The sequence below is a fragment of the Brassica napus genome, chromosome C5, assembly GCF_020379485.1.
Source record: "Brassica napus cultivar Da-Ae chromosome C5, Da-Ae, whole genome shotgun sequence".
Classification (NCBI taxonomy): Eukaryota; Viridiplantae; Streptophyta; class Magnoliopsida; order Brassicales; family Brassicaceae; genus Brassica; species Brassica napus.
The window spans coordinates 1,689,535-1,715,568 of NC_063448.1; the positions used below are offsets into that span (position 1 = coordinate 1,689,535).

A 26,034-nucleotide genomic window follows, 5' to 3' on the forward strand; every position below is an offset into this window, starting at 1 on the left:
CCTCTGTCGGTTCTTAGAGTTTTGATTGTTGCTTTTGTCTCTGCTTCCACCATTGTTTTGAATATTTTGAACTTGGCGAAAGCCTCACTTTTCTCTTTCAAAAGTATAAACCACATGTATCTTGAATAATCGTCGATAAGAACAAAGATGTACCTATTATTTCCAGCCGTAGGAGGTGAGATTGGTCCGCATAAGTCTCCATGTACAAGTTCTAATGTTTTCTCAGCTCGATACGAACTTGAACTAGGGAATGGACGTCTTGCTTGTTTGCCAAGCAAACACGATGCACACGTTTCACTCTCGACATTCAGTTTTGGTATACCTATCACCAATTGATCCTTGATCATCATCTTCATTGATCTCGTTCCAATATGCCCTAAGCGTGTGTGCCACTTGCTTGTCTCTGTTTGTGCAGTGACTTGATTGCATTTGACATCAACTATATCCATAAGTACTTTGTAGAGACGGTTCACTGATCTCTTAGCTTGCACAATGAGCTTTCCATCTTTATCATGTAGGGTTAGATATCCATCTTTCATCTTGATCTCACACCCTGATTTTGTTGCTTGACCGAGGCTTATTATGTTGCTCTTAAGATCCGGGATGTAGTAGACATCAGCTAGTACTTTCTTTGATCCGTTTTGGCTCACAAAAAGTATAGACCCCTTCCCTTTGATGTTGATTCTTGAATCATCGCCGAATCACACTTTCTCTGTTATTGATTCATCAATAATTTTAAAATAATCATGTTTTCCAGTCATGTGACTACTAGCCCCATTTTCCAAGTACCAAACTCTGTCGTTGTTGGAACATTCTTCGAAATCCTTCGGTTTCACATTCTTTTCATTAAGGTAGACAACTTCGTGCATGAGCAATCTGTCAGCTTCTTGAGTGTCCTTGGCTTTGTTCTCATATGTTTCCTGAAGCTTCGGTAATCTATCTGGACAGCCAGAGGCGAAGTGTCATGTTTTGTCGCAACGAAAACACGTTATCTTTGATATATCGAACTCACGATAATATCTTCCTCGTCTGCGACCTCTCCCATAGAACCTTCCTCCTTGTCCTCCTCGTCCATTATACTCGCGATTTGATTGAGTGCTTTGGTTATCTGAGTTTGCGTACATCAATTTGTTTTGATCTTCGTTATCTGCTTCATCTTCGCCTGCCCGTTCCTCATAAGCCTTTAAACGTCCAATAATATCTTCAAAGGTTGTGATGTTGAGATCGAGAACCTGCTCTAGCGACGCCACTATGTGAATGTATTTCTTTCTCGGTAGACTTGAAACAAATTTCTTTACTAACTTTGACTCGTCGATATATTCTCCTAAAGATGCAGATTTAGATGAAATTTCAAATAGCTTACCGACGAAGTCATCAATTGATTCGGTTTCCTTCATCTTCAAGCGATCGAACTCTGCTTTTAGGGTTTGTAATTGAGCTTCTCTAACTCTGTCTGCTCCTAGATGGCGTGCCTTTATCGCATCACAAACCTTTTTTGCAGTCTCTATATCACCAAGCTGAAGAATAAGTGCTTCGGGAATAGATTGGAAGATGAGAGCGATGGCCATATCATTCTTGTCACTCTCGGTTGTCTCCACCTCCACGATTTCCCAAACTTTATGTACCTTGAGAAGGATCTTCATCCTAATAGCCCAGACAGTGTAATTGACCGAGCTTAACATAGGGCACTTCAAGGACGACGATCCCTCCTTCGGTTTCACGCTTACGATTGCAAGATCACTCATCGTTCACGCTTACGGTTTTGCTCTGATACCAATTATTAGCCAAACGTATTATGTTGAGACTCAAAGATTATCAAACACGATTTTATTAGCTCAAGAAAATATCTCAAAACTTAAGCTCTCACAAATAATCTCTAAAATTCACAAGTTCATGGCACACCTCACCATCTTCTTATATAGAGATCTATATCCTAAACCCATTAGGAAAACACTATTTGTATTTATCTATTTTAACTAGAATAAAGATAACTTGATTCCTAAGCTATCTTCAAGTTTATCTCCAACAGTATTTCCTCCCAAAACCATTTTGTATCATGAGCCATGCAGTTTTATGACTTGTAGGGGTTAGCTAGAGACTCTTATCTCAGCTGTTTCAAAAGTTATATGATGTTTTCTTATGTAATATCATTCTTAGCGAATCATGAGCCATGCGTGCTAATACTATATATTAGTCGTGAACAATTTAATGGACACATAGCTTGATCGTGATTCATGACAAACGTCAACAAATCAATTAATCTATGATATAGGTATTTGACGGTGGAATTATATATATGTTTAATTCAACTGAGGTAGTTTCGTTTGGTCGAAATTGAAGGTTTTATCTTTGATGTAGATGTATGATTTAATATTCCCTTGATAGGACAATTATAAAATAGTGTTTATAAAGCTATTAATTTTCCGAAGTTTTTAACAATCCAAATCATAAAACTAAAGAAACGTCATCAGTCACTTAAAATTTGCTCCATCTATTGTCACGTTTATTTTAACAACAGAATAACTATTATGTCATCAAGTTTAAAAGATGATAGAATATAGAGTTACGTGAAGCTTACGCGCACTGATATTCTGCAGGATTCCGAATATAACCAGTGGTGGATGTAGTGTATTAAGGATGAAGGCATGTACGTGTCTCATAAGTATAGTTTAACTAGTTCTCTCGTACACTCTTTGGATGGAGTTACAAGCTTTGGCTATCCATCGACGCGAAGTATGATATTCAATAAAGACCTAACTCGGTGCAAGCACCCTTTTAGCCGATATTACTTTTTTACAGTTACGTTTTTGTTTGTTTTTCTTTAGTTTTTTCAACTATTTCTTAATGAAAGAAACTAAATTTCATGATAGAACAAGAAATAAAAGCTTATATGCTAAAAGATATTCAATTGAAATGTAAAAGAGAGAAAAATACATGCACAGCCGATGTCGTCGTACAAGTTTCTGATCAGCCCAAGATAGAAACATTCTTTAGGAACCTCGATTAAGGGAAAATAGATGATTGATCATTAAATTTTCAAATATAAACTCAGAGTACCCCTGAATCCAAAAATGTCACTAGATGATTGATCATTAAATTTTGAAATATCCATCTATGAGTTGGAGGACTTGTTAGTTTACTAGTAAAGTTGCTTTTGAATGACAACATACAAAAAAACACTAAACCATTATGTTCTTTTGTGTTAGATAGATATATCATAGAATGGTGAAAATAAAAAGTTCTTTCAATCCAAATCCCTTTTCGAAAGATTCGATTTCTTTATTATTGGATTGTCGAATTCACATTTTAATATAGTCCCTAGAACATGCATGCACTATATGTAATATATTCTTCAAATATATGGATGATATTTTTTTTATATACTGATACATTTCCAAAACGTCAAGTAGTCATTTTGACACAAGTAATTAACTATTAGTATATCTGATAATAACAAAAAAAATTAAACAGCAATATTTTGAAAAATTGATTCCCAAATATTAATTGAAGGCAATATGATTTGTCCCGTACGTTATTTTTACGGTAAGTCCTTTACGGCGTCGAAGCACTTTCATACGTGGCGAAGCGCTTGCAACCCAATAATCTTTTGGAACCAGAAGGTATATTCCTTGGAATGTACCATTTTAGTTTTATTTTTATGGAGTATATTATCCAATTAAAGGTTCTGTGTAGGCACTAAACGTTACATATTTCTGTCGCTTGCTACTTTTTTTTTTCATCTTTTATTTTATTAATGGGTCTAAGCCCATGATCCAACAAAACAAACATAAAACATAAAGCCCGACACAATGGACCCACATAAACTAAACCCGGGCCTAAAGCACAAGCCCACAAACCAAACGGCTAAACACGCGTCCAACAAAGCTCGCATGCCCGTCCACGTGTTGAAGCCCACCCCTTTCGAGAACACGCGTCACCTGGTCACACCACCGCGACCGGCACCGAGAAGACATCGCCGGCGAAGACGAAACCACCTATAGTTTCGACGGAGCACGCCGGAAACTGAGACCATCTCACCCATCTGTTTCGCCTGGACTCTTCAACGGAGAGCTACATCGAGACTAACTCGAGAAGAACTACGCCGGAGTCAGAGAAACGACGCGACCAAACTCCACCATAGAGGCCAAACCGATAAAACTAAAGATCTCCAACCATCGATCTACACTCCAATAAGACATTAATCATCTACGATCGATCCAAAAAATCCACACGATTTTCAGATCGAGAGTCGATTGGACATAGCAAACCCAAAAGCGTAGATCATGAACTAGTTCCGGAACAAACCGGAGAAGACGCCGGCGAAAGGACAGTGCTATCAGAGTCACCGCTTTCCCAGGGACGAAAGCCGGCGAAACCGGTGCTGTAGAGCCACCGTTTCCCGGAAACAAAGCTGGCGATAGCGGTGTAGAAGAATCACTGCTTCCCAGAAACAAGCTTGCTAACCGGAGATGAATTTGGTAGAAGCTCCGGTTGAGATTTCATCTCAATCCTTCCTCTGTGTCTGATTTTTGAAAGAGGACAGAGTAGAAGGAGAGAGAGAAAACTTCTTTTCATGAATTTTCTAGTTCCTGTCGCTTGCTACTTATTAACTTATTATCAGTTTTATATATAAATTTAAAATGTCGTTTGATCAAAAAAAAAAAAAATATATATAAATTTAAAATGTAATTTTCGGTTGTGAGTGTTGTACAGAGGACAAAGACGTTGCGTGGATTTTAATTATACATTGTCGCAATGTGGTTCTTTCCTGTTGCTTACTTCGCATTGTTTCGTCTTTATTAGGTTGATAGACATATACTCTAACGGTTGGGATGATATTTTCAGCGTCGTCATAAGTTATGCAGCTAAGAAATCACTCATCTTGAGTTTTGCAACTAATCAACTAAAGATATGATTAAAACTTGGTACTAATGTACATTAAAAGTGGCTTTTAAGTCAGCAATACACATGTGGTAGGGGCTTAAATCTAGAGTAACATTACAATTTACAATCATACAAACAGAAAACTAATTACATCATGTGTAGATTGTTTTGTTCCTAGTTTAGCTTGGATCAAATCTGATTAAGATTCCACATATTAACACATACATTATATAAAGCGGTGTGTATGACTGCCACATGACTCAGACTCAGTGATTGTTCTTCCCACCACTTTGCATAGGAAGCTCTTGTCCACTGGAATCTCTTTTTCTCTCTTTCTTTCGTTTTGGAATATCTCTCTTCGGCTAGTTCCTCGTAAAATATTGCCAATAATTGATCATTTTCAGTGAATACTATATCATTATTTTCAATCATAGTAAATATTCTAATATAAATAGAAAACTAGAGTCCTAAATTACATATTCCATAGTAGTCGTAAAAGATTATATCAAACCAATATAAACAGAAGAAATCTACGGCTACTTGAACTACTTTTTTTTTTTGATCAAAAACTACTTAACAGTACATCAAACCCATATTAACTCGTAATTAATCGTCATAGTTTAACATTTTAAAATGATTAAATATATTTTAAAATGTAGTCTACATTTTAGTTCATGATGATCGGATCACTCGACCATGTATAAAATATAACCAAGACAGACCGTTACAAATTCGATGATTATTATATAGTTTCCCCCCTATAATGTTTCCAAGACCAACTTGAGTAGTATAAAACTATATTTCTTCACCTTTTGGGTCGGTTTTGTTTGAACGTGTTCCCTCAGGACCACAGTTTTCTTTTTGATCCCCTTTTATTTACCAAGTCAAGATTTGAATATGGCTTATAAACTGTACATTCATATGTATTTCAGGTGATTATTACAGTTTAATAAAAATATTTAATCATATAGGAATTTTAATTTGACGGATAAGTAGAACAATTTACACATTCTATATCGTAAGTTTCTATCTTCCTTCTTCTTTTGAAAAAAGTCTTTTTTTTTTTTTTCTCTTTTGTCAACTATACAAATCAAGATTCTGAAAATACAATAAATAAATAAATAGTAATAAAAGATAGAAATGAAATTTAACGAAAAGAGTCTTTAGTCCATCATCTCCTCCCGTTCTTTTTAACAGTCACGATAGGTAAGGCATGTCTATATAAACTCTAAGAGTCGCCGTTACGTAACGACCATCATCTCCTATTACTAACTCTCTCTCACCTCACCAAGCACACAAAAACTCAGTTCCAAAATTCTTTCCTCAAGAGATGAAGCTAGTGGAGAATACGACGGCGGCGACTGACAAATTCACCACCACGGAGGAGAAGGACGGAGAAGACGCCTGCCGCACGAGAAACGTGTTTCAGGCTCAGTTCGATGAAGCTGCTGATGCGGTCGAGGAGCTTAACCTGATACCGCCGCTCAACTTCTCTATGGTGGATAACGGAATATTCCGTTCTGGATTCCCTGATCCGGCTAACTTCTCCTTCCTCCAGACTCTCGGACTCCGCTCAATTATGTAAACACGTGTTCTGCATTTGACAATTTGTGTATCTTGACATTCGAATTACTGATTTTTAAGGTTTTTTATTTTATTTTTGAAGTTATCTGTGTCCGGAGCCTTACCCGGAGAGTAACGTCCAGTTCCTCAAATCCAATGGAATTACTCTTTTCCAGTTTGGCATTGAAGGCAATAAGGTTCGCTTCCTTGTCTCTCTGTTCTGTCTTTTCTTCGTAAGTCCTTTGTCCTAATTGCTAAACCTCTGGCCGTTTGTGGAGCCTGAAACAATTAATAAATGATTAAATATATAGTTAATAGTTTTAATCAATTTGGGATTAAATGATCTAATACAAATTAACTACTAAATTTTTTTCAGGGCTCAAATCAAATGTTTCATCTTGCTATGTCTTTTTTTTTTTTGTTGGGATCAACTTCATCTTTGCTATGTCTAGGAGTGACTCTGCCTCTGACATTGGGGCTAAATGATATATATACATATTAACCACTAAAATGTTTTGAAAAGCTAGAGGTGATTGTTTGTCTAGGAGTGGCTCTGTCTCTGGCCTGCTCTGTAATTGTAATTTACTTGGATTCTTCCCGGGGATGTCTAGACCTCTGGCTTCACTAGGGGGAATTCTTTGATTTGAAAATTATATTTATTCTAAAACCTGCAGTGTGTTTAGACAACGAAATTTGCTCCCATTAATGGTGTTCTGAGAATCACAAAGAGAGTCCATTAACAACAAATGGACTCTCCACAAGTTTGTTGTTATTTATTTATTACATCAACTTAATACTCTATGGAATATGTTAGGGGTTCTTGAATTCAGGGGTTTAACTGTTTGATATATTGCCTAGTTGTTCTTAAATATTGTCTCATTGAGACATTACTAAATCTATTTAGTATTGAAGTTGATCCTTCATGTCGACTTTGTTCCAAGCCATCATTTTTTAATCGAGTTACCAGAAAAAGAACACATCTTTGTTTATTGTTTGCCTCCTTGGCTCTTTCCGTCTCTCTTGACATTCCACTGCTTTGGTCCCACTCTTTTCTTTTCTGCCCCTTCAGCAACTCGTGGCCCTTATAGTGTCTGTATATTTAAAACCTGGATAATGGGCTACGTCAAAATATTAAATTGCTAAGTGTTGTCAACGATCCACTACTCCAAGGCTTACTTTCTGTGCGTTCGGTTGGTATTGTTTTCTTGGTTCTTGTTAATTGCGTATGCACTTTAAAAGAAATGCAGATATGATATCTTTATGAAATCATACCTCAGCAAAAGCGTTCCTTGAGGGTGGACAAGTAGTAGACCACCTCAAACTAATTTTTTAATTGTAAAAACTTTTAGAAAGCATGATGATTGTGGAAGTATACACACATATTATGTCAGTTGAAAGTTGGTTAAGTTTTAAGTCGGTTAGTGTTGTTGTTTAATAACACTTTATGATGTTTTAGTAGTTCATGTTTGGGCAAGCATTGGTAAGTGGTGGGAATAACCAGAAAATTTAGTCTTAAAGTTTATACGCTTATGAGTCATGCAGAATGTTACTTTGCTGAAGAGATTGCTATGGACGTAATTTTTGGTTGATACATAATCTTGATAACCAAAATAGGGGCTAAGACTAATTATTCTCTATATGTTTTCTCTCACAGCATCCGCCCTGTGTGTAGGTTCTGTTCCTAGGATAGTGTCATGTTTCTTCTAATGGAGATTCTTTTATGTGGGGAGTCGTTTAGATACTTACTACTGAAAAGAAAACTAAAAGTGCTCTCGTCGGTGGGCTAATTGTATTGGAAGTACTTTGGGATTTATTCCACATTCACATCGTTGAATCTCATTGACTTTGTTTTTTTTTATTCTTTATGCTCAGCGTGATAACTTTGATCATGATATGAAACCTTTATCGTTGATATTCTTGGCTTTGCTAGGCTTTTTCCATCTCATAGATTCGTATTTCAATGGACCTTTGTGTTTATTCCGTGTGGTTGTTGTTGTTGTACGTGTGTGAAAGTAACTTTACAAAAAGAAAGAATATTTCTCTCAGTACGCAACCAGTAAAAGGTATCACATTAGACATGTTTTCTGAACGTGTATGCATTGTCCTGATTAAAGAACCTTTTCCATAGTTGTTGTCTCTCTCAAGTGTCACCGTTGCTTAGTACATTTTCTTTTCTCATCCTTATCTGCTCAATTTAGTAGTGTGTTGATCGATCTTTTGATATTAAGACATATTATAAACCAAGAAAGGCATCCTTTTCTTAATTTTTCAGGAACCATTTGTGATTATTCCAGACCAGAAAATCCGCAAGGCACTCAATGTCCTTCTAGGTACGTATGAATAGTAGAAGCCTTTATTAAAAAAAAAAGTACACAAGAAACCGCACATTGATATGCTTTCTACTTCTAACTGTTTCTTATGACAATACCTCCTCAGATGAGAAAAACCACCCGGTTCTGATTCATTGTAAGCGAGGCAAGGTAAAGCTATCTCTCCAACACTCGAACATTTTCTTTATCTGCTGTGTCCCCAACCATTGTTAATGTATGATTTTTTTTGGAATGTGCAGCATCGGACTGGTTGTCTTGTCGGGTGCTTGAGGAAACTTCAGAAATGGTGTTTGACATCGATATTTGATGAGTACCAGCGATTTGCAGCAGCCAAAGCTAGAGTTTCAGATCAAAGGTTCATGGAGATATTCGACGTCTCCAGCTTCAGTCATGTTCCTATGTCTTTCTCTTGTTCCAGCAGGTAAACAGAGAAACCTAAGATCGTCACCTCAACTCAAAGAAGAAGAAAAGCCAACAAAAAAAAAATATGAAGAGATTATTCTAATCACATAAGTGTTCCAGAGGAATCATTCTTCTGTTTCTTTCCCTTTCTCTGGAATCAATAATTATATTTCAAGAAGAAATATTTCTGATTATGATTTTACCATTTTTCCTGCTCATTGTATCCCCATTTAGGTAGATAAATACGTATACTAATACGTATATATGTATACGGATAAAATTATATAGGAGGCTTTTTTTTTTTGAACCACAGGAGTTTGTTTAGAATATAGCTTTTCTTGGGTATCAATTGTTGTAGTATTGTAACAATTCTCCTCATTTATAATAAAATAATATAAAATTAAAAACTCCACATACAACAAATATAAATTTCAATTACATTTAAATAATGTTTCATAATTCATACACATACAACAACATATACTACATAAAAATTATTCGAATATAAAGAAATTATATGGAATGACTATGTATTATAAATTTATAATGCATTCATTTAGGCAGTGGCCAATGGTCCAACATTGTTGGCCACAGTTGTCTCCATAGCCTTCATGGCTTCAAACCTTGGTTCTTTGGCCTGAAACTTGACAGCAGAGTAAAGTTTCATGTAATCCTCAAACACAAATTTTGGATAGTTATCCTTCTTCTCATTCTCTTTTCCGATCAACTCCGGCGCCGGAAAAATAACAGAGTCGCTTCCAGGGTTGTAGAATGATGCAATGGACATTCTTCCTTCTCCGTCCGTTTGAGCTATCACTCTATGCTCCACGCTCTTGTACTTCCCATTGGTTATCACCTGGTTTATTATTGGTTAACACCAAAGTTTTTAATTGATATAATAAAATATTTGGTTCAGTACGGTTTGGTTTAATTTTTGGATTTAGCAACGTACCTCAAGCTGGTCACCGAGATTAACGACGATAGAATGCTTAACCGGAGGAACATCGACCCACTCGCCGTCCTTAAGGAGCTGAAGTCCACTGACTTTATCGTCCTGGAAGAGGAGGATGATGCCGCCTGCGTCGGTATGTGCGCGGAGCCCCTTTATTAAATCCGGTTTAGGACAAGGTGGATAGTTGCTCACTTTGGTTCCAAAAGTCGGGCTTTTCGACCCGTAAAACACCTTCTTCAGATAACCCTTCTCCAATCCAAGATTCTCGCAAAGCAGATCCAATAGCTCCTCCGACAACTTCTCTATCTTTCCGGCGAACTCTTTCATCAACGTCCTGTTAAAATTAGCCGTATAATATTTAAAGAACCGGTTTAATCGAAACTGGTACTGTTAAAAAATAGCAAACCAGTGATACCGTAACCGGACGGAGAAACAAATTTTGGACCGGTTTAGAAACTAAAACGTTACCTGTAATCGTCGTCGAGATCAGGGACATGGGATATATTGGAGGCAGGAAGGTGCTTAAGGTAGAAAGTTGACTCCCAGTCAACGTCATTGACTTCAGACCGAACAGAGTCGAGTCCTCTGTTCTTAATGGACTCCTTGAATCTGTCTTCCATGCACTTCTTGTAGTGTTCCTTGGTCATCTTCTCCACTCTGTCAAGTAGCTCGTGTGGAATCCCATGGTTCACACACTGTATTTACCAACCGTTAATTATAATTAATTTTAACTACGAGTTTCCATCATTAGAAATGAAACTTTCTGAAATACCTCAAAGAATCCCCAGTTTTCACAAGCGTCTTTGATCTTCTCCATCGTGAGTCCTCTCTCTTCTCCGTTAAGCTTCTCGAGATTGATGATTGGAAAACTCTCCATCTCTCTCTAACTCTTTTTTTTTTTTGGGTTTCTGTGGTGTGGGGGGGGGGGGGGGGTGTTTGGCCTAACTTTATGTTGACGCTTTTGAAGTGTGACCTAAATCTGATGCCAGAGGATAGGTTTTATAGAGAGAATAGAGGAGAAGCTTTGAGTTACTTCCACGAGTTAACATGTTACAGTAATAATAAGGTTTTTTTTTTGGACCCACACCATTTGAAATTTATTATATTACATTCCCTATAAAGTTTCACCAATTCATGTTACGGTTGAACAGAAGTCTGATGGCTGAGTTTTATAGTATCTTACTTTTGTTGTTTAAATTGTTATAATCAATAAAGGAGAAATTTAATTTGTACAATTTGTGGCTGCAGTCAACATCGTATGTGAATACAAACCGGAAAACACCAGATTTATATCACTTTATTCTCGAAACTATATGATATATTCTTAAATTTCATTTTACAAAATTACTTCTATGATTTTCTTTATGGAGTGTCCATGGTCCATGGAAGGTAGGGTTCATCATTGTGCGAGTTCTCCGCTAGCACGAATCATGGTTTGACCCGTTTTTCTATCTTTTGATTTTTGACTTTTAGTATAGTTTATATAACAACTTTATTTGAACATTATCTTGTTTTAAGAAAGACACTATTCGAAACTTACATCAAAAATCCGTAAGGAATATATTAATTCAGAGCGTCTAATCTTTTTTTGGTTACATTTTCTCTGACCGACATCCGTTTAGCCTTTTACTATTAACTAGAATCTACACTAATTGTTATTATGACATTCATTTTATTCTTCATGTATTGATTTTGATGGACCCATGGGTTTTCTATGTGTCCCATTAACAGCTGCTGTGTTGAAATATCTCCTCTATGTGCACGTCTACATTTCGTTGCTGTGTTGAAATATCTCCACTATGTGCACGTCTACATTTCGTAGTCTCTGAGCCATAACCTTTGACCGTTCAGATCAAGTTAAGTAAATTATCATTTCAGCAGAGGAGCGTACACAGGGCTGACACAGATCGAATATCCGGATTTAATTTTTTTATTTGCTTTGCTTCGAAAAAATACGAATATCCGGAAAAACGTATATTCAGAAAATAAATAGATATTTATGGATATTTACGAATACTTACAGATATCTCATTCTTTTTGATTAATACAAATAATCTTTACAAAATTGATATAAATTTGTTTTGTATAAAATTTTTTTGCATGATATATAAAATAAAAATTAAAAGAAGTAGTGAATCTACATATTTTGTAAATTTATTAAACTTAGTTAACAATTATAATAACACAAAACTTAAGAAAAAAGTTACAGTTGTCATAATTTTTATTTTCTCTTTTTTTTTTTTTATGTTATACTTTTATATAAGTAATAATGTACATAGAATTTGTCAAATTATATGTTAGAATAATAATTATATAATTTTATACATTTATAACTTTGAATATAATCAATATATACATGTATTTGTATATTTCCGGATTGGAGCGGATATCCGCTTTCCAGAATTTTAATATTTGTGATTTGCTTCGATTTTAACGGAAATTGATTTTTAATATTTATTTTCTTAGAAAGTTTACGAATATCTGAAATTTTTGGATCGAATCGAAACAAATAACGAAACAAATCAAATTTGACAGATAAAATGCTCAATCCTAAGTGCAGATTCGACCACGTTCTTCTCTTGTTGGCCACATTGATAATTTGAAAGCTGATAATATACTTCATCACTATTGTTTTTTTGAGGTAAAATACTTCATCACTATTTGGAGAACAGTGATTAGCCTTTTCTTTTGCTTAATATTTAATTACTTTGTGTTAACTCTGAAAATGATTTAAATCTTTATGTACTAGTAATTCTCATTTGTTCACCACACTTTCTTTTATAAGAAAGATAATTAAAAATCGATACATTCAAATCTTCAGTATCCAATCTCACGGCATTCACTTGATGAGCCTCCAATAATAAAATATTTGCAATTTATCGGATTTATTTTTACGTTGATTAATATGCAAGTTAGTTATAAGAACGTGTTTTATTCATGTAGACTAATATATTGGACTGGAATGTGAAACTCAAGAAGAAAAAGATTTGGCTTAGCAGCCGATGTTATATTTCAATCGTATAGTTGTAAACGATTTGGTAATAAAATAATAAAATTGAGAAGTTAAGAACGAAGACTTGTAATAAAGAAACACTACGTTCACGTCCAAAAACTTTTACCATTGGCATTGTGTAATTTACAAATATATTATACAAATTTAAGAAAATGAAAACGACTCTGGCAATGCGGAATACAAGTTTTGGTATACATGTTCGAAGATTTGCTATTTTATTCGAGTCGGTTTGTAACTGAGTCCTAAATTCTAAAATGGGTTGATTATAAAATTTAATTTTAGTTAAAAAAAGTTTTGGTATATATATAAATTGTGGTGGGTTCTTATATAGTTAATTGAAAAAGATGTGTTGATGAATTGTGATGATGTGATTGGTAGATATCCCTCGTGGCTTTTGGGGTCAAGCTACAGCATTGGTCAATCTCATACAATCGACATGACAAAACCCACTTGACCTACACCCTTTATTCCATTTAGCTACCATCTTCATCAATATCCTCCGCCAGTCTACATAATGCATGTATACATATATCATTTCACATCCACGTAGATGTATGCAAATATCTTTTATATGTTATGAACTTATGAAAATATGTGTTGCATCCATGATCCATCCTCGATGTGAATACAAGCACACTTCGAATTGCTTATGAATGGGCTTTAGCTTTACAAGTTAATAGTGTTACTCCGGTGCTAATGCACAGATCAAATGACTGTGTATTAAATTATTTGATGATAAGACTTTAATTTTATAATTATCAATTAAAATAAAATTATTTTATTAATTATATATTCTATAACTATGGATAACAATTACCCATTAAGTGATGTTCTGTAAACAAAAAAAGGTAAAATAATTTTACAAAAAAAAGGTAAAATAATATTTTTTTGTTAAAATAATATTTCTCATATTGTTTTAGCATAGATATATGTTTGCAAGTAATTTATGTTTGGAAACTGAGATACATACCAACACATAAAAATATAGTTAAAGTACTATATTTGATTCATTCAGTTTTTCTTTGTATCTGTCTTGTAAAAAATATTCCATAATATATAAATATATATTTTAATAAAAAAAGTTATGATATATTATGACAATATATATATTTTTTGAAAATGTGCTTACAGTTTTTGATAATTTGAGACATGATATAAAGAGAGAGTTTCAAAAGAAAAATAATCATGAAAAAAGAATATCATCATTTAAATGCTACATTAACCACATCCGTGGTTTTTCTTCACCATTTTACTCAAACACGTCATTCATTAGTTCAAGCTCAATTGGCTACACTTTTTCTTCTTCTTTCATTTCTATTATGTTTCTTATTAGAGCCGCAAACCGAAACTTTGAGCTTTGAAGGAAAAAAAATATATGTGCAACAAACGAAAATACTAATTTTAAAGTATTTCTTAATTAATGAACTGGGATAATACTTGAAAATTGATTTCCCGTCGTTGTTTGAAAGTATTTCTGCAAACTCATTAGTGAATTTCTGATTTCTTGATATAAATACGAGTTTTAAAGTTTTTGCATTTTTTCATGTGTAGCAAATAGATGACAGAATTGTTCTAAAAATATTGAAGAAAAGTCTGAGGATATAAACAAAACAGATATGAAAAGCACGTTGTAAATAAAAGAAGTAGAGAGAAATGCATTGTTACCTTTGTCGCTGATAAATTGGTGGAGTGTAACAATTGAGAATATAAACAAAAGATAGAAAAGTTCTTTACTACACTGATCATTAAAAAAATTTCATAGTCACGATATTTGAAAATCTGAAAATATTGAGAAGAATGTAGATTATAAAGAAAGAGAAAAAACTCGACAAAAAAGAGTGAAAAAAACAGTTTGATAATGAAACGTGGGATAATTGAGAAAAAATAAGGATTAGGTTAGTTAAAATTGCAGGAAAATAGGAGATGGAAAAAAATCCATTGATTGCTATTTTTTTAATCAGCTTTTTATTGTTTACAGAAACTTTTCTAGGTGGCAATTGTTTTTTTTGTTTTCTAAAAGTTTACAGTTTTTTATTCACAAGCGTCTTGCGCTTTAATATATAAAAATTTTGAATGGCGGAACCCGTATAGCCCAACTCGACACACTACATAAAAGGGCATGGTTCAATTCGATTACCATTAGATAAAATGAACAATTATAACCATACCAGATATGTTGATATATGCATTCAGCCGGTGAAACTTGAATTTGAATATCTGAAGTGTTACTTGTCTATGTGAATGTATAAGGGACGATAATTAATTATCAATTTTTTTTATTATATATTAATAATGCTGAATAAAAAAATTTAAATAATAAAATTATAAAGTTGCACAATATATAACACTAAAATATAAATCTATTAAAAATATTTACGTTAATATTAAATGTATATATATATATATATATATTTATAAAATAAAAATATATCCGCACGAAAGTGCGGGTCAAAGTCTAATAAGAGATTATATCAGGTGCTTTAAATTTTGAATGGTGGAACTAGTGTTGGGCATTCGGATTTTCGGTTCGGGTCGGTTCGGTTCGGTTTAATCGGTTTTTGGGTTATTCGGATTGGGATGTTTAGGAACCGTTTAGGGACCGGACATTTTTCGGATCGGGTTTCTATTTTTTTATAAAACCCGAAATGAAACCGTAGTACATATAATTCGGGTTTGGTTAGGGTTTAAAACCCTAAAACCAAAAAACCCCGAAAACCCGAGTTAAACCCAGAAAAAAACCAAAAATATATCCGGGTTATTCGGATAGTTCGGATTTTTTTAGATATTTTTTATTTATAAATTATATTTTATATATATTAAAATTTAAAATAATAAAAATTCAATATATTCAAAATATTCGGGTATCCGTTCGGTCCCGGTTCGGTTTCGGTTTTTTAGATTTAGAAATATAGGAACCGTTCGAGTTTTTGTAATTTTCGGTCCGGTTTCGGTTCCGGCTCGGTTTTCGGGTTTCGGATAATATGCTCATGACTAGGAGGAACCCCGTATAGCCCAACTCAACATGGTTCAATTCGATTACCATTAGATAAAATGAACAGTTATAACCATACCAGATATGTTGATATATGCATTCAGCCAGTGAAACTTGAATTTGAATATTTTAGCAAAAAAAAAAGAAGAAAAACTTGAATTTGAATATCTGAAGTGTTACTTGTGTAGACATGCTTAACATTCACATTCTCAATTGATGTGAATGTGAATGTATAAGGGACATACTATCTTGTTTATATATACATCTTTTCAGAAGGAAAGTGTAAAGATAGTATCCTAGTGTGTTGAGCAGAAAAATCAAACAATTGTTGTATTTCACTCTTCTCCTAGTTACGAAAAAATTAGTTACAGTTCAGCTTACAATTTAACAAAAGAAAATTATCAAAAGAAGCATCTCAATCTCTGTCTAGCCAAATTAAGATCATATCAAGTGCTTAGCCATGATCTTGTTTTGATTCTGCAACCACAACTGCTGTTCTTGCAACACAGATTGCTGATTTACCCCTCCATTTTCCGAAACCGTCTCTCCGAACCCAAAACTCTCACATGTTGCAAATGGGTCACACTTCTCCGGCAAACTCCCTATGGCCTTGAACGTTGGCGTAGACGACGGCTCAAAATCTTCAGGAAAGTTCACCTGAAACGTCGGTTCCGGCTGAAACTCCGTCACAGCCAAGGCATTGAACGTGGTCATCAGTTCTCCAGCTAAAGGCTGAAAGTCTGACTCTTCAGCTAACGGCGGAGTAGCTGTATCCTCCAAGAATGGATTGTATTGGTCTGTGGTGGCTTGAAACGCAGGCACCGGATCATTCAATCCGAACGGTACTATTGCCATCGAGTTAGTATCTTGCACTTGCGTAGCTGTTTCTTCTAGCGCAAGCAACCAGTTCCCTGATGGTACTATCGCCATAGGGTTAGTATCATGTACTTGTGTAGCTGTTTCTTCCAGCGCAAGCAACCAGTTCCCTGAATCTCTCTGATCCTCAGAGGTTGTAATCGTTTCTACGTTCTTCCTCGGATCATCTCGCAACATCAACGCCTCCCAAGGATCAAAAGCCTCCTCCACCTTTGCATCTTCTTCCTTCTTCTTCTCTTTGGCAGAAACAGATGGATTGTTAGGAAGAGACTTAGTCGAAACGGTATCGAAGCTATTCCCGTTAAGATCGTCTCTCCCTCCTCCGTAAGGCTCTGACTGACACGACATCGGAGGACTACTCGTCCCCGCATCAGTCCTGCTCATCAAATCCTCCAAAGAAGTACTCCGAAACGACCCCCCACAGTCCCAGTACCTCTCCGAAGCCTCAGGCGAGCTCAAAACCGTCGCCTGAGGCTGCGTAGGTGGAAGAAGACTATTCGGCGGCGGCGGAAACGACGACTGATCTTTCAAAAACTCCCGCAACGTCTCGAGAAGCTCTAACGAGATCTTCTGAACGCTAGGGTACTCAGACGTGCGCCCCACGCCGATGGATTTGCAGAGATCGTAGAATCCGTTGAGCTCGTCGAACTGCTTCGAAGCTCGAAGGCACGCTTGAAACGCGTGCATGCAAGACTGGTACTGGAGATGGAAGAAGCTGTCGAGGAGAAGAGCTAACCCGTCGGAGATGTCTCTGTAGAGGTCGAAGCTCTCCTGCGCGACGGCGTAGAGAGACATCTTCACGAGCTTGTTGGCTTTCGCGTCTCCCGTCGGCCGCGTCGCGATGGCTCTGTCTAGCAACCTCTGCCAGTGCGTGATCTTGTCGAGGAGCATAACCGGTTTCATGTCTCTAACCGCCGGTTCATTTAATTTAGGACTAAACCGGGATTTGGAGGTGGTTATTCGTCCGGTTTGGTCCCGGTTAGTGTAACGTCTTTGTAATTTCCCGGTTAGGAAGCAGTCGAGCCGCTCGTCGAGGTATAGCGCGAAGGTGCGGACGAAGGCTGTGTAATCCCAAGGGCACGAGTTCGAATCGTCGCGGAAGGTTGAGAGGTTTAATATTTTCGCGCCGCGTTTCATGGCGTGGAGGACTTCGCGAGGGAAGTAAGGATCGCCGTCTTGGAAGATCCTGAGGACGAGGACTAAGGATTTGAGCGCGACGATCCAGTTCTTTGTTCGTCCGATGCGGCGTCCGATGGCGGCGGCGCAAGCGGCGGCGTGCGATTTCTTCGAGGAGATGATTGCGAGGATGTCTGAGACGAGGCGGTCGTAGATCGGGACGTCCTCGTCGTGGCTCGTGGTTTTGAGGATGGCTACCTCGAGGGTGGTGAGATCGCCGCCTCCGTTGGCTCCGGTGGCGACTTTGGCGAGGCTGATGCTCGTGTGGTCTTTGACCGCTCCAATCGCTTTTTTCAGCTTGCTCGGCATTGTTGTGGACGTCGCGTTTCTTATTCTCCCTCTAGATTTTTTTTGTTTGTTTGTTTCTCTCTCTAAGGGGAAAGAGTTGGCAATTTTTTTGTTGCGTCTTCTAAATATAAAAGAGTGGAAGACAGAATTAAATGGCTGGAGACTCGAGAGATCCTTTTAAGACATGACAACGATATGGGTTGACTAGAAAACAGAGACTTCTATCATTCACACACGCGCGCTATTGGCGCGTAGAATTAACAATGTTGTTGGTAGAACTTAGAAGCTTGCATAGCACGCTTCAAACTTTGTAGATGTATGTTTTACAAGTTTTTTTGTCAAGCGATTCGTGTAAAGCTATTATTATATCACAATCAAGATGAGTTTAATTCCTACAAGCTCCTTATAGGTTAAATCCAATGCCAAGCTGTGTTATGTTATCTTTTTATAAACAAACCAAAGGAGTGGCTAGCATCTTTAAATTCAATATCTTAGGCGACAAGAATATTTATAATGTGATCATATATCTTTATTGTTTCTTATAGACGTGCAAACCATTAGATATATCATGTGAGTAGGTTTTCTTAAGCTTGTGAGACGAATCATGAAACAATATTGACTTCACGAGTTTTACAACATTTGATGAAAATAGATTTTCCAATTCTGATCTCTTTCTTTCCCTTCTTCCATTTTTAAGTCACTTCGTCTCTAGTGTTTAAAGCCAGTTCAATATTCTCTTCGAGTGATCTACCCTTCCTCTCCACGGTGATTTTTCCACGCGTTTTGTTGCTGCTTAGCTCAGGGATGATGAGACCACTTACAGGACCAGCTCCAACTGAAAAACTAAATATATATACCTGCAACAGGACGAAGCATATTTGTTATGTTTTTATATGGTACTGTGTAATTGATCTAGAGCTTTGGAACAGGAGACTAAGTATTGATGGATTTAATTCAGGCTTCTTACATGAGTGTTCCTCAATTATTGGCAGACTTTGGCTTAGATCTTCGCATTTGCAACTCGCTTAACTGATCTTGAACGATGACATAAGAAGGAAGGGAAAAGATATTTTTCAGCCGAAACTATAATCAGTGAAGGAACAAGTAGAGCCATTAAAAACTTGGGTAATGTTAAAAAGAGAAGATGCTTGGGTCATAATGGTATTTATGATTGTGAATACTAATCCGGTTGGACTAAAAATTTCAGGCGGCAAACATGTTGAAGAAGAGGGCATATTGAGATGAGAAACCAATCTTGAATAGAGAAAGCTACTGTCTATGTCTGTAAGATGGAATGAGATCTTAATAGGTAAGAGATCAGATTGTGCTGTAAGACTATAAAAAGTTGCAGTGTTGATATAAAGATGTTGTGTTTGAGTGATTAAGCTTTGTATAGATAAGGTTTCAGTCTGCAAATGTATACAGGAGTTTGATTAGTCAGTAAGTTCAAAAATAGAACTCTGAACTAGTCATTCTTCTTGATACTTGTTTGATTATTGAATAATGGTCATTAGCTTTATTAAAATAAACAAACCCTTACAAAGAGTCTGCACTCAAAAGTTGCTGCTACAAACTTGTTGAAAGTGGAATAGAGAAAAGGAGAACAAAATGAAAGACTATGAGGATGGAGAATAGAAGCATGGGGTTACTAGAATTGAGGGTATGCATAGTTTTGGAAGCATGAGATGCTTGTGTTGTTGCTGATGCATTTTCCTTGAAGCCACATAGATCGACATTCCCTTTAAATGCAGATTCATTTTGATGTTGTGTATGTGTTGTTGCTGATACATTTTTCAAGCAACTCTTTTGAAGAAAAAAGCCACATAGATCGACATTCCCTTCAAATGAAGACTCATTTTGCTTTTGAAACTGTGTACCCTGTGGTATTTGGCCAGTGAGTTTGTTGTGTGACATGTTAATATACGACAAGAAGGAGAGCTTCCCTAACTCTTGTGGAATTGTCCCAGAAATTTGGTTACTAGAGATATCCAGTGACTCAAGGTCCGTGAGGTTAGCTAGAGAGGATGGAATATGACCGGTGAAACCATTGTTGGATAGGTCGAGGATAATCAGCCACTTCAAAAGACCAATCGATTCTGGAATCTCTCCTTCAAATTTGTTTCCAGAGAAATCAACGATTGCAAAAACGTTTACGATCCTATCAAGCATCATGTTTATTCCTTTGTTGTTTATTGACAAGGAAGGATGAAACCCAAGTGAGTAAGAATCGCCGATGAATTTCAATCTCGGTCGATCATATGCAAGGCTGATGGCTGCACTCCAATTCATAAAGTAATTTGGTGGGAGGCTCCCGTCAAACATGTTACGAGATATGTCAACTATCATCAGTTTCGAAAACGTCAAGGGGTAGTGAGGAGAAGATATAGGACCGTAGAATCTGTTTGCTCGTAGGATAAGTACTTGCAGATTCGGCAAAGACTCCAACCAGAAAGGAAACGTGTCACTAAAGCAATTGCTCTCCACATTTACAAACTCTAGGCTTTTGCAATTTACAAGAGACCTTGGAAATTTTCCACTTATTTGGTTGTGGCTGACGTCGAGCATCTTCAGCGAACTGTTGGAGAATGTGTCGGGAAGGTTGCTAAGGTTGTTGTGATGGAGATTCAACAATGCTAGTGATCCACTCAAGCATCTTGGAACCGAACCACTTAACCTGTTGTTCGACAGATCAAGGAATAATAGGTTCCTCGAATTGCACAAAGAAAGAGGCATCTCTCCTGAGAAATTGTTGTCTGATGCAAGTATGTACTTAACGGTTGGTGGAATGTTTGGAAAATATCCTCGAAAGGCGTTTGAATTCAAAAACAAGTAGACTAGTACTGAAGAGCTATGGAGCGATTCTGGAGAACCATCGAAACTATCAAGGGAGTTGTGAGAGAGACTAAGAGCGGTCAAAGAAGGAAGATTCCATAACCATTCGGGCACTTTCCCTTGGAGACTATTGTTTGAAAGGTCTAGAAAATAAAGCTTGGTTAATATGGTGGTGTTGCTGCTGATTGAGGAAGGAAGCTCTCCAGTGAAGCGGTTTTGGTGAAGATCCAAGTACTCTAAGTCGGTGAGTCGCCCAAACTCTGCGGGTAATGAAGAGGAAAAGTCGTTGAAAGAGAGATCGAGATACCTGATCTCCTGTAATCTGAAGAGGCTACTGTTAGCACCGAGAGTGCCGCTGAGACATGCACCACGAAGTTTTAGCTCCGTGACCCCACCGGTATCTTCATCAAACAAACCCCCATCAAAGGAGATAGCGTCAAGGGTCCAAGAGTTTGTCACTGAGTTGTTGCATGACAGAGTAAACTCGTTTTTGAAAGCAAGAAGGCTCTCCACTTGGCCAAGGCGACGATAAGGTAGAGAAACAAGAGTAGTAACCAAGAAGCTTAAAGCAAATAAACAAGAGATGGAGCTAAGAGGCACATGCAATGTCATAGTGGGAAAAAAAAGAAGAAGATGTGCAAACTAGAGAGATGAGGATAAAATGCCTCTGTATCTATGAATGGGCTTTGCTGCCATGTAATTTAATTTATAGCCATGGTTAGGATCTTTTGATACAGCTTGACTTGGAACTTGTGTAAAGTCTTCCGTTATGTATCAACCACATTTTTATTCCACGTAGACCGGGTCCCCTATTATACTGGAAAAGTCGTCTTCGGTTTAAGTGGAAAAGTCATGTTTCTCGAATATTAAAATTCAATTGTTTGAAAAAGTACAAATTAATTAATTAACTTCTTTTTTTTTCGTAGAGATTCATATATGAATATGTCTGTGTTTATATATGAACAGCATGAGATCCTTACACAGGGACCAGGAATACATCTGCGTTTATATAGTATAAATTAAGGGAGTAAATGCTAACGAGGGATACTTTTACATATAAATATATAATTGAACAAACCAAAGAAACATGTTTCTTCTCAATGACGGAACAATTTGAAGAATAGCACAGGTTTATATGTAGCAATAACTTGTCCGATTGCTATTCCGAACAATACTCCAGGGCCATAACCTATTGCTGCTGCTTTCCAGTTTAACACTTGTTCTTGCTTCGGCGACTTTGACTGTTGTATTTGTGTTTTTGGTTGCACATTTTCCTGAAAGCATCTTTTTTCTAGCGGAAGACCACAAAGATCTACATTCCCTTCAAATGAAGAACCATTCTGCCCGACAATCTGTGTACTCTGTGGTATTGGGCCGGTGAGTTTGTTCTGAGATAGGTTAACGTACGCCAGGAAAGTGAGGGTTACTAGCTCTTGGGGAATTCTCCCAGAGAGTTGGTTCCGAGATAGATCCAGTGATTCAAGGTTGGTGAGCTTCCCTAAAGATGATGGAATATAACCCACGAATCTGTTGTTTGACAAGTCCAACGCGATAAGCGATTTCAAGAGACCTATTGATTCAGGGATCTGTCCTTCAAGTCTGTTTCCAGAGAAATCAATGGCTCCGAAAATCCTTAAGATTTTTTCCAACTTTAGGTGTAGTCCTTTGTTAGTCACATACAAAGAAGGTTGGAACCCAAGCGAGTAAGAATCTCCCATGTACTGTGGTCGCCGTTGATGATCTTCAGGGACGTTGACCAAGGATGCATTCCAGTTCAGAAAGTAATTTGGTGGCAGACTTCCGGTAAAATTGTTACGCGATATATCAATTATACGCAGCTTAGGAAACGATAGATTACTTGGAGGATAAGTTATAGGACCATATAATCCGTTTGATCGTAAGATAACGACTTGCAGGTTCGGTAGAGACTTCAGCCAGAACGGGAAAGTATCTGTGATTCTTATTGCTCTCCACGTTTAGAATCTCTAGGCTTGTGCAACTCACAAGAGACCTTGGAAGCTTCCCAGTGATTTGATTGTGGCCAACATCAAGTGTCTTTAACGAGTCGCTTCTGTAGAACATATCCGGAAGTCTTCTAAGCTTGTTGTCACGAAGATTCAACACGGTGAGTGATTCACTCAAACAATTCGGAACTGAACCACTGAAATTGTTGTTTGAAAAATCGAGGACGGACAGGTTCTTTGGATTGCACAATGAAAGAGGTATCTCTCCTGTGAAATCATTATTTGATGCAACCATGTACCTCATGGTTTCTGGAATTGTAGGAAATGGTCCGTCAAAGGCGTTTGAAGTTAGATATAAGCAGACAAGTGATGAATTAAGGAACACTTCTTTTTGAGAACCTTGGAAACTATCAAGGGAGTTGTGAGAGAGACTCAACGCGGTCAAAGAAGGTAGGTTCCATAACCACTCGGGCACTTTCCCTTTGAGTCTATTATTAGAAAGGTCTAAAGAAGAAAGCTTGGTAAGATTGTATAAAAGAGGAATACTACTGTTGAGATTGTTAGATGAAAGGTCTAGGTAGGTTAGGCGGCTTAGGTTACTGATAGAGGATGGAACTTTCCCGACCAAGTCATTATTAGAAAGATCCAAGGAATCTAAGTTGGTGAGCCTGCCAAGTTCGGCGAGGAATGAGGACGAGTCAATGTTGTTGTAAGAGAGATCGAGATACCTGAGGTGGTGGAATTTGAAGAGGCTGCTATTACCTCCGAGAGTGTCATCGAGACATCCACCACGTAGGTCTAGTTTAGTCACAACACCGGTCTCGCTATCAAACACAACCCCATCAAAAGCGATAGCGTCTCTGATCCAAGACCTGGCCACCGAATTATTGCAACTGTCAAACTCATCCTTGAAAGCCAGGAGGGTCTCAATTTGGTCGGGACGACGGTAAGGTTGAGAAACAATAGTAGTAACCAAGAAGCTTAAAGCAAAGACACAAAAGAAGAAATAACAACTGATGGAGAAAACATGCAAACGTAGTGTCATCATCGGAAAATAGGAAGAGACTGAAGAAGAATGATTTGATATGAGTGATGATGCTTCCTAATATTTTTATAGGCTAGCAAGAGCCAATTCTCCAGGTTGACTTGGAAATTGCGAGTCTTCCCACACTGTATCTGCCACAATTATTTATTCAACAGATATCATCTGGACCCACTAAAGTTATCACCATATTGAATGGTCTAATTTCTCATTTTCCTTGAAGGCGTGAATATTACGTCCACTTGCATTAAAAAAAAAGAAAAGAACAGAAAAGCTCTCGACATATAGCTTCTGTTCAGCGGAACGATTTTCCATAACGACGTTAATGTTCTAGAAGTGCTTAATGTCTAGTGATTTTTTTGAAAACTGGTCTAAGTAGTCACAAGTTATAGCTGAAACTTGTAAACATATAGTTTTCCTATTTTTTCAGATAGGATCAGGCATAGAGGCCAAATCTTCTCCATGTGATATTTCATCATGAGTTGCTTCTTTGGCAATTCCAATAGGCTCTCTATCATCATCCAAACTGTACCAAAAAATGACAATGTTAATTAGATGATAAACAACGATATTTGGCCAAACCTTTAAATATTTTATTGTGTAAGAGATCAACGTTTTGAAGGTTTCATCTGCGTCCATCTTATAATGCTTTGATCTCAAGCCAGATGAGTCTATCCGCCTCGAGGGAGATCGTGATCGAGATCGCTGCAACGGCTGTTTTTTGACAGGAGGAAGCTGACCTTGGAGGAAACCAGAGACGGCGTTATCGAGATCCCAGCTGAATCCTTCGAGGAAGAAGAGTGCTGTTTCTTGAGGCGCTGAAGTTGCCTTGCAGAAGCCGATGATCGGATCTTCCCCTGGAGAATGCTTTGTCTTCATGGTAACTAAGGGTTAAAGACTTCTCAGAGAAAAACTATTGTAATATTTAGCAATTTAATAAGATTCAACTCCTTTTTGCTCTTTCAAAGTTTTTATAACAAAAAAGAGATTTTATAGGTGAAAATATTTTATATTTGCAATAATAGTAAATTTTATTTTTGCAAATTTAACATATTTTGTTTTTGTAACTGCATGCTTAAACTACGTAGCTCCGAATACTTTGTTATGGATCAATTGTATCTCGATATCTTTAATACATACAGTATTCTCAATTTCTCATGTTACTGCAAGAAACCTATAATAAATAATGGTAAATGGTAAAGTTATATAGCTTGATTTCAAAAACTGTAACTAACTATCTGTAACCTTTATTCCACAAAGATAATTAGTGTGTGAATACATTCTCTCATTCTTCCATCAAGGAAACATATTTGGTACGGTGAATGCTCTCGCAGCCAGGACAGTTGTGCAAGCTCTCGTGATGTATATGTCGCAGTCCAGACAGAAATAGTGCTTGCATATACGACATGTGAGCAGTGAGAGCATTTATAGTTGCCATAAACGAACTATAAAAATTTCTACGATAAAAATAATAATGCATATTATAATAGAAAAAACATATGAGTAAATAAACAAAATAGTAATTATACAACACGATTTTTTATATTTATTAAAAATATTAATAACGTATTATAGTGCTTTCATCGTATAAACTCAAGTTCTTATGATTACATTATGCCTATGATAGTAGTAGATGATGCCTTGATTTTTTTTTTTTCTGTTGCCATAAGCGAAGGTTTTTTTTTTTTACTACTGTGGCACGGCACCAGACATGAATCCG

General features: G+C 36.8%; 5 protein-coding genes and 1 pseudogene across 5 annotated transcripts; 1 reads left to right on the top strand and 5 right to left on the bottom strand.

Moving 5' to 3' along the window:
* Positions 1-6,077: 6,077 nt before the first annotated feature.
* Positions 6,078-9,486, top strand: LOC106401190 (tyrosine-protein phosphatase DSP1-like). The gene is made up of 5 exons (XM_013841656.3): positions 6,078-6,465; positions 6,551-6,644; positions 8,720-8,777; positions 8,884-8,927; positions 9,017-9,486. The coding sequence occupies exons 1-5, from the start codon at positions 6,215-6,217 to the stop codon at positions 9,200-9,202; spliced, it is 633 nt and encodes a 210-aa protein (XP_013697110.2). The 5' UTR covers positions 6,078-6,214; the 3' UTR covers positions 9,203-9,486.
* A 107-nt stretch (positions 9,487-9,593) lies between these two features.
* On the bottom strand, positions 9,594-11,157 carry LOC106401189 (1-aminocyclopropane-1-carboxylate oxidase 4). Its single transcript, XM_013841655.3, has 4 exons — positions 10,904-11,157; positions 10,600-10,826; positions 10,132-10,465; positions 9,594-10,035 (listed from the first exon to the last, which is right to left on the bottom strand). Exons 1-4 carry the CDS (start codon positions 11,006-11,008, stop codon positions 9,736-9,738), a joined length of 966 nt encoding a protein of 321 aa, XP_013697109.2. The 5' UTR covers positions 11,009-11,157; the 3' UTR covers positions 9,594-9,735.
* Positions 11,158-16,486: 5,329 nt separating this feature from the next.
* Positions 16,487-19,767, bottom strand: LOC106398190 (clathrin coat assembly protein AP180-like). Its single transcript, XM_022703049.2, has one exon. It carries the CDS (start codon positions 18,495-18,497, stop codon positions 16,578-16,580), a length of 1,920 nt encoding a protein of 639 aa, XP_022558770.2. The 5' UTR covers positions 18,498-19,767; the 3' UTR covers positions 16,487-16,577.
* A 275-nt stretch (positions 19,768-20,042) lies between these two features.
* LOC111198127 (receptor-like protein 20) lies at positions 20,043-21,920 on the bottom strand. Its single transcript, XM_022703346.2, has one exon. The coding sequence runs from the start codon at positions 21,918-21,920 to the stop codon at positions 20,043-20,045; it is 1,878 nt and encodes a 625-aa protein (XP_022559067.2).
* Positions 21,921-22,185: 265 nt separating this feature from the next.
* LOC106399385 lies at positions 22,186-24,868 on the bottom strand (annotated as a pseudogene).
* On the bottom strand, positions 24,741-25,193 carry BNAC05G03080D. Its single transcript, XM_013840780.3, has 2 exons — positions 24,928-25,193; positions 24,741-24,840 (listed from the first exon to the last, which is right to left on the bottom strand). The coding sequence occupies exons 1-2, from the start codon at positions 25,191-25,193 to the stop codon at positions 24,741-24,743; spliced, it is 366 nt and encodes a 121-aa protein (XP_013696234.1).
* Between the last annotated feature and the right edge of the window lie 841 nt (positions 25,194-26,034).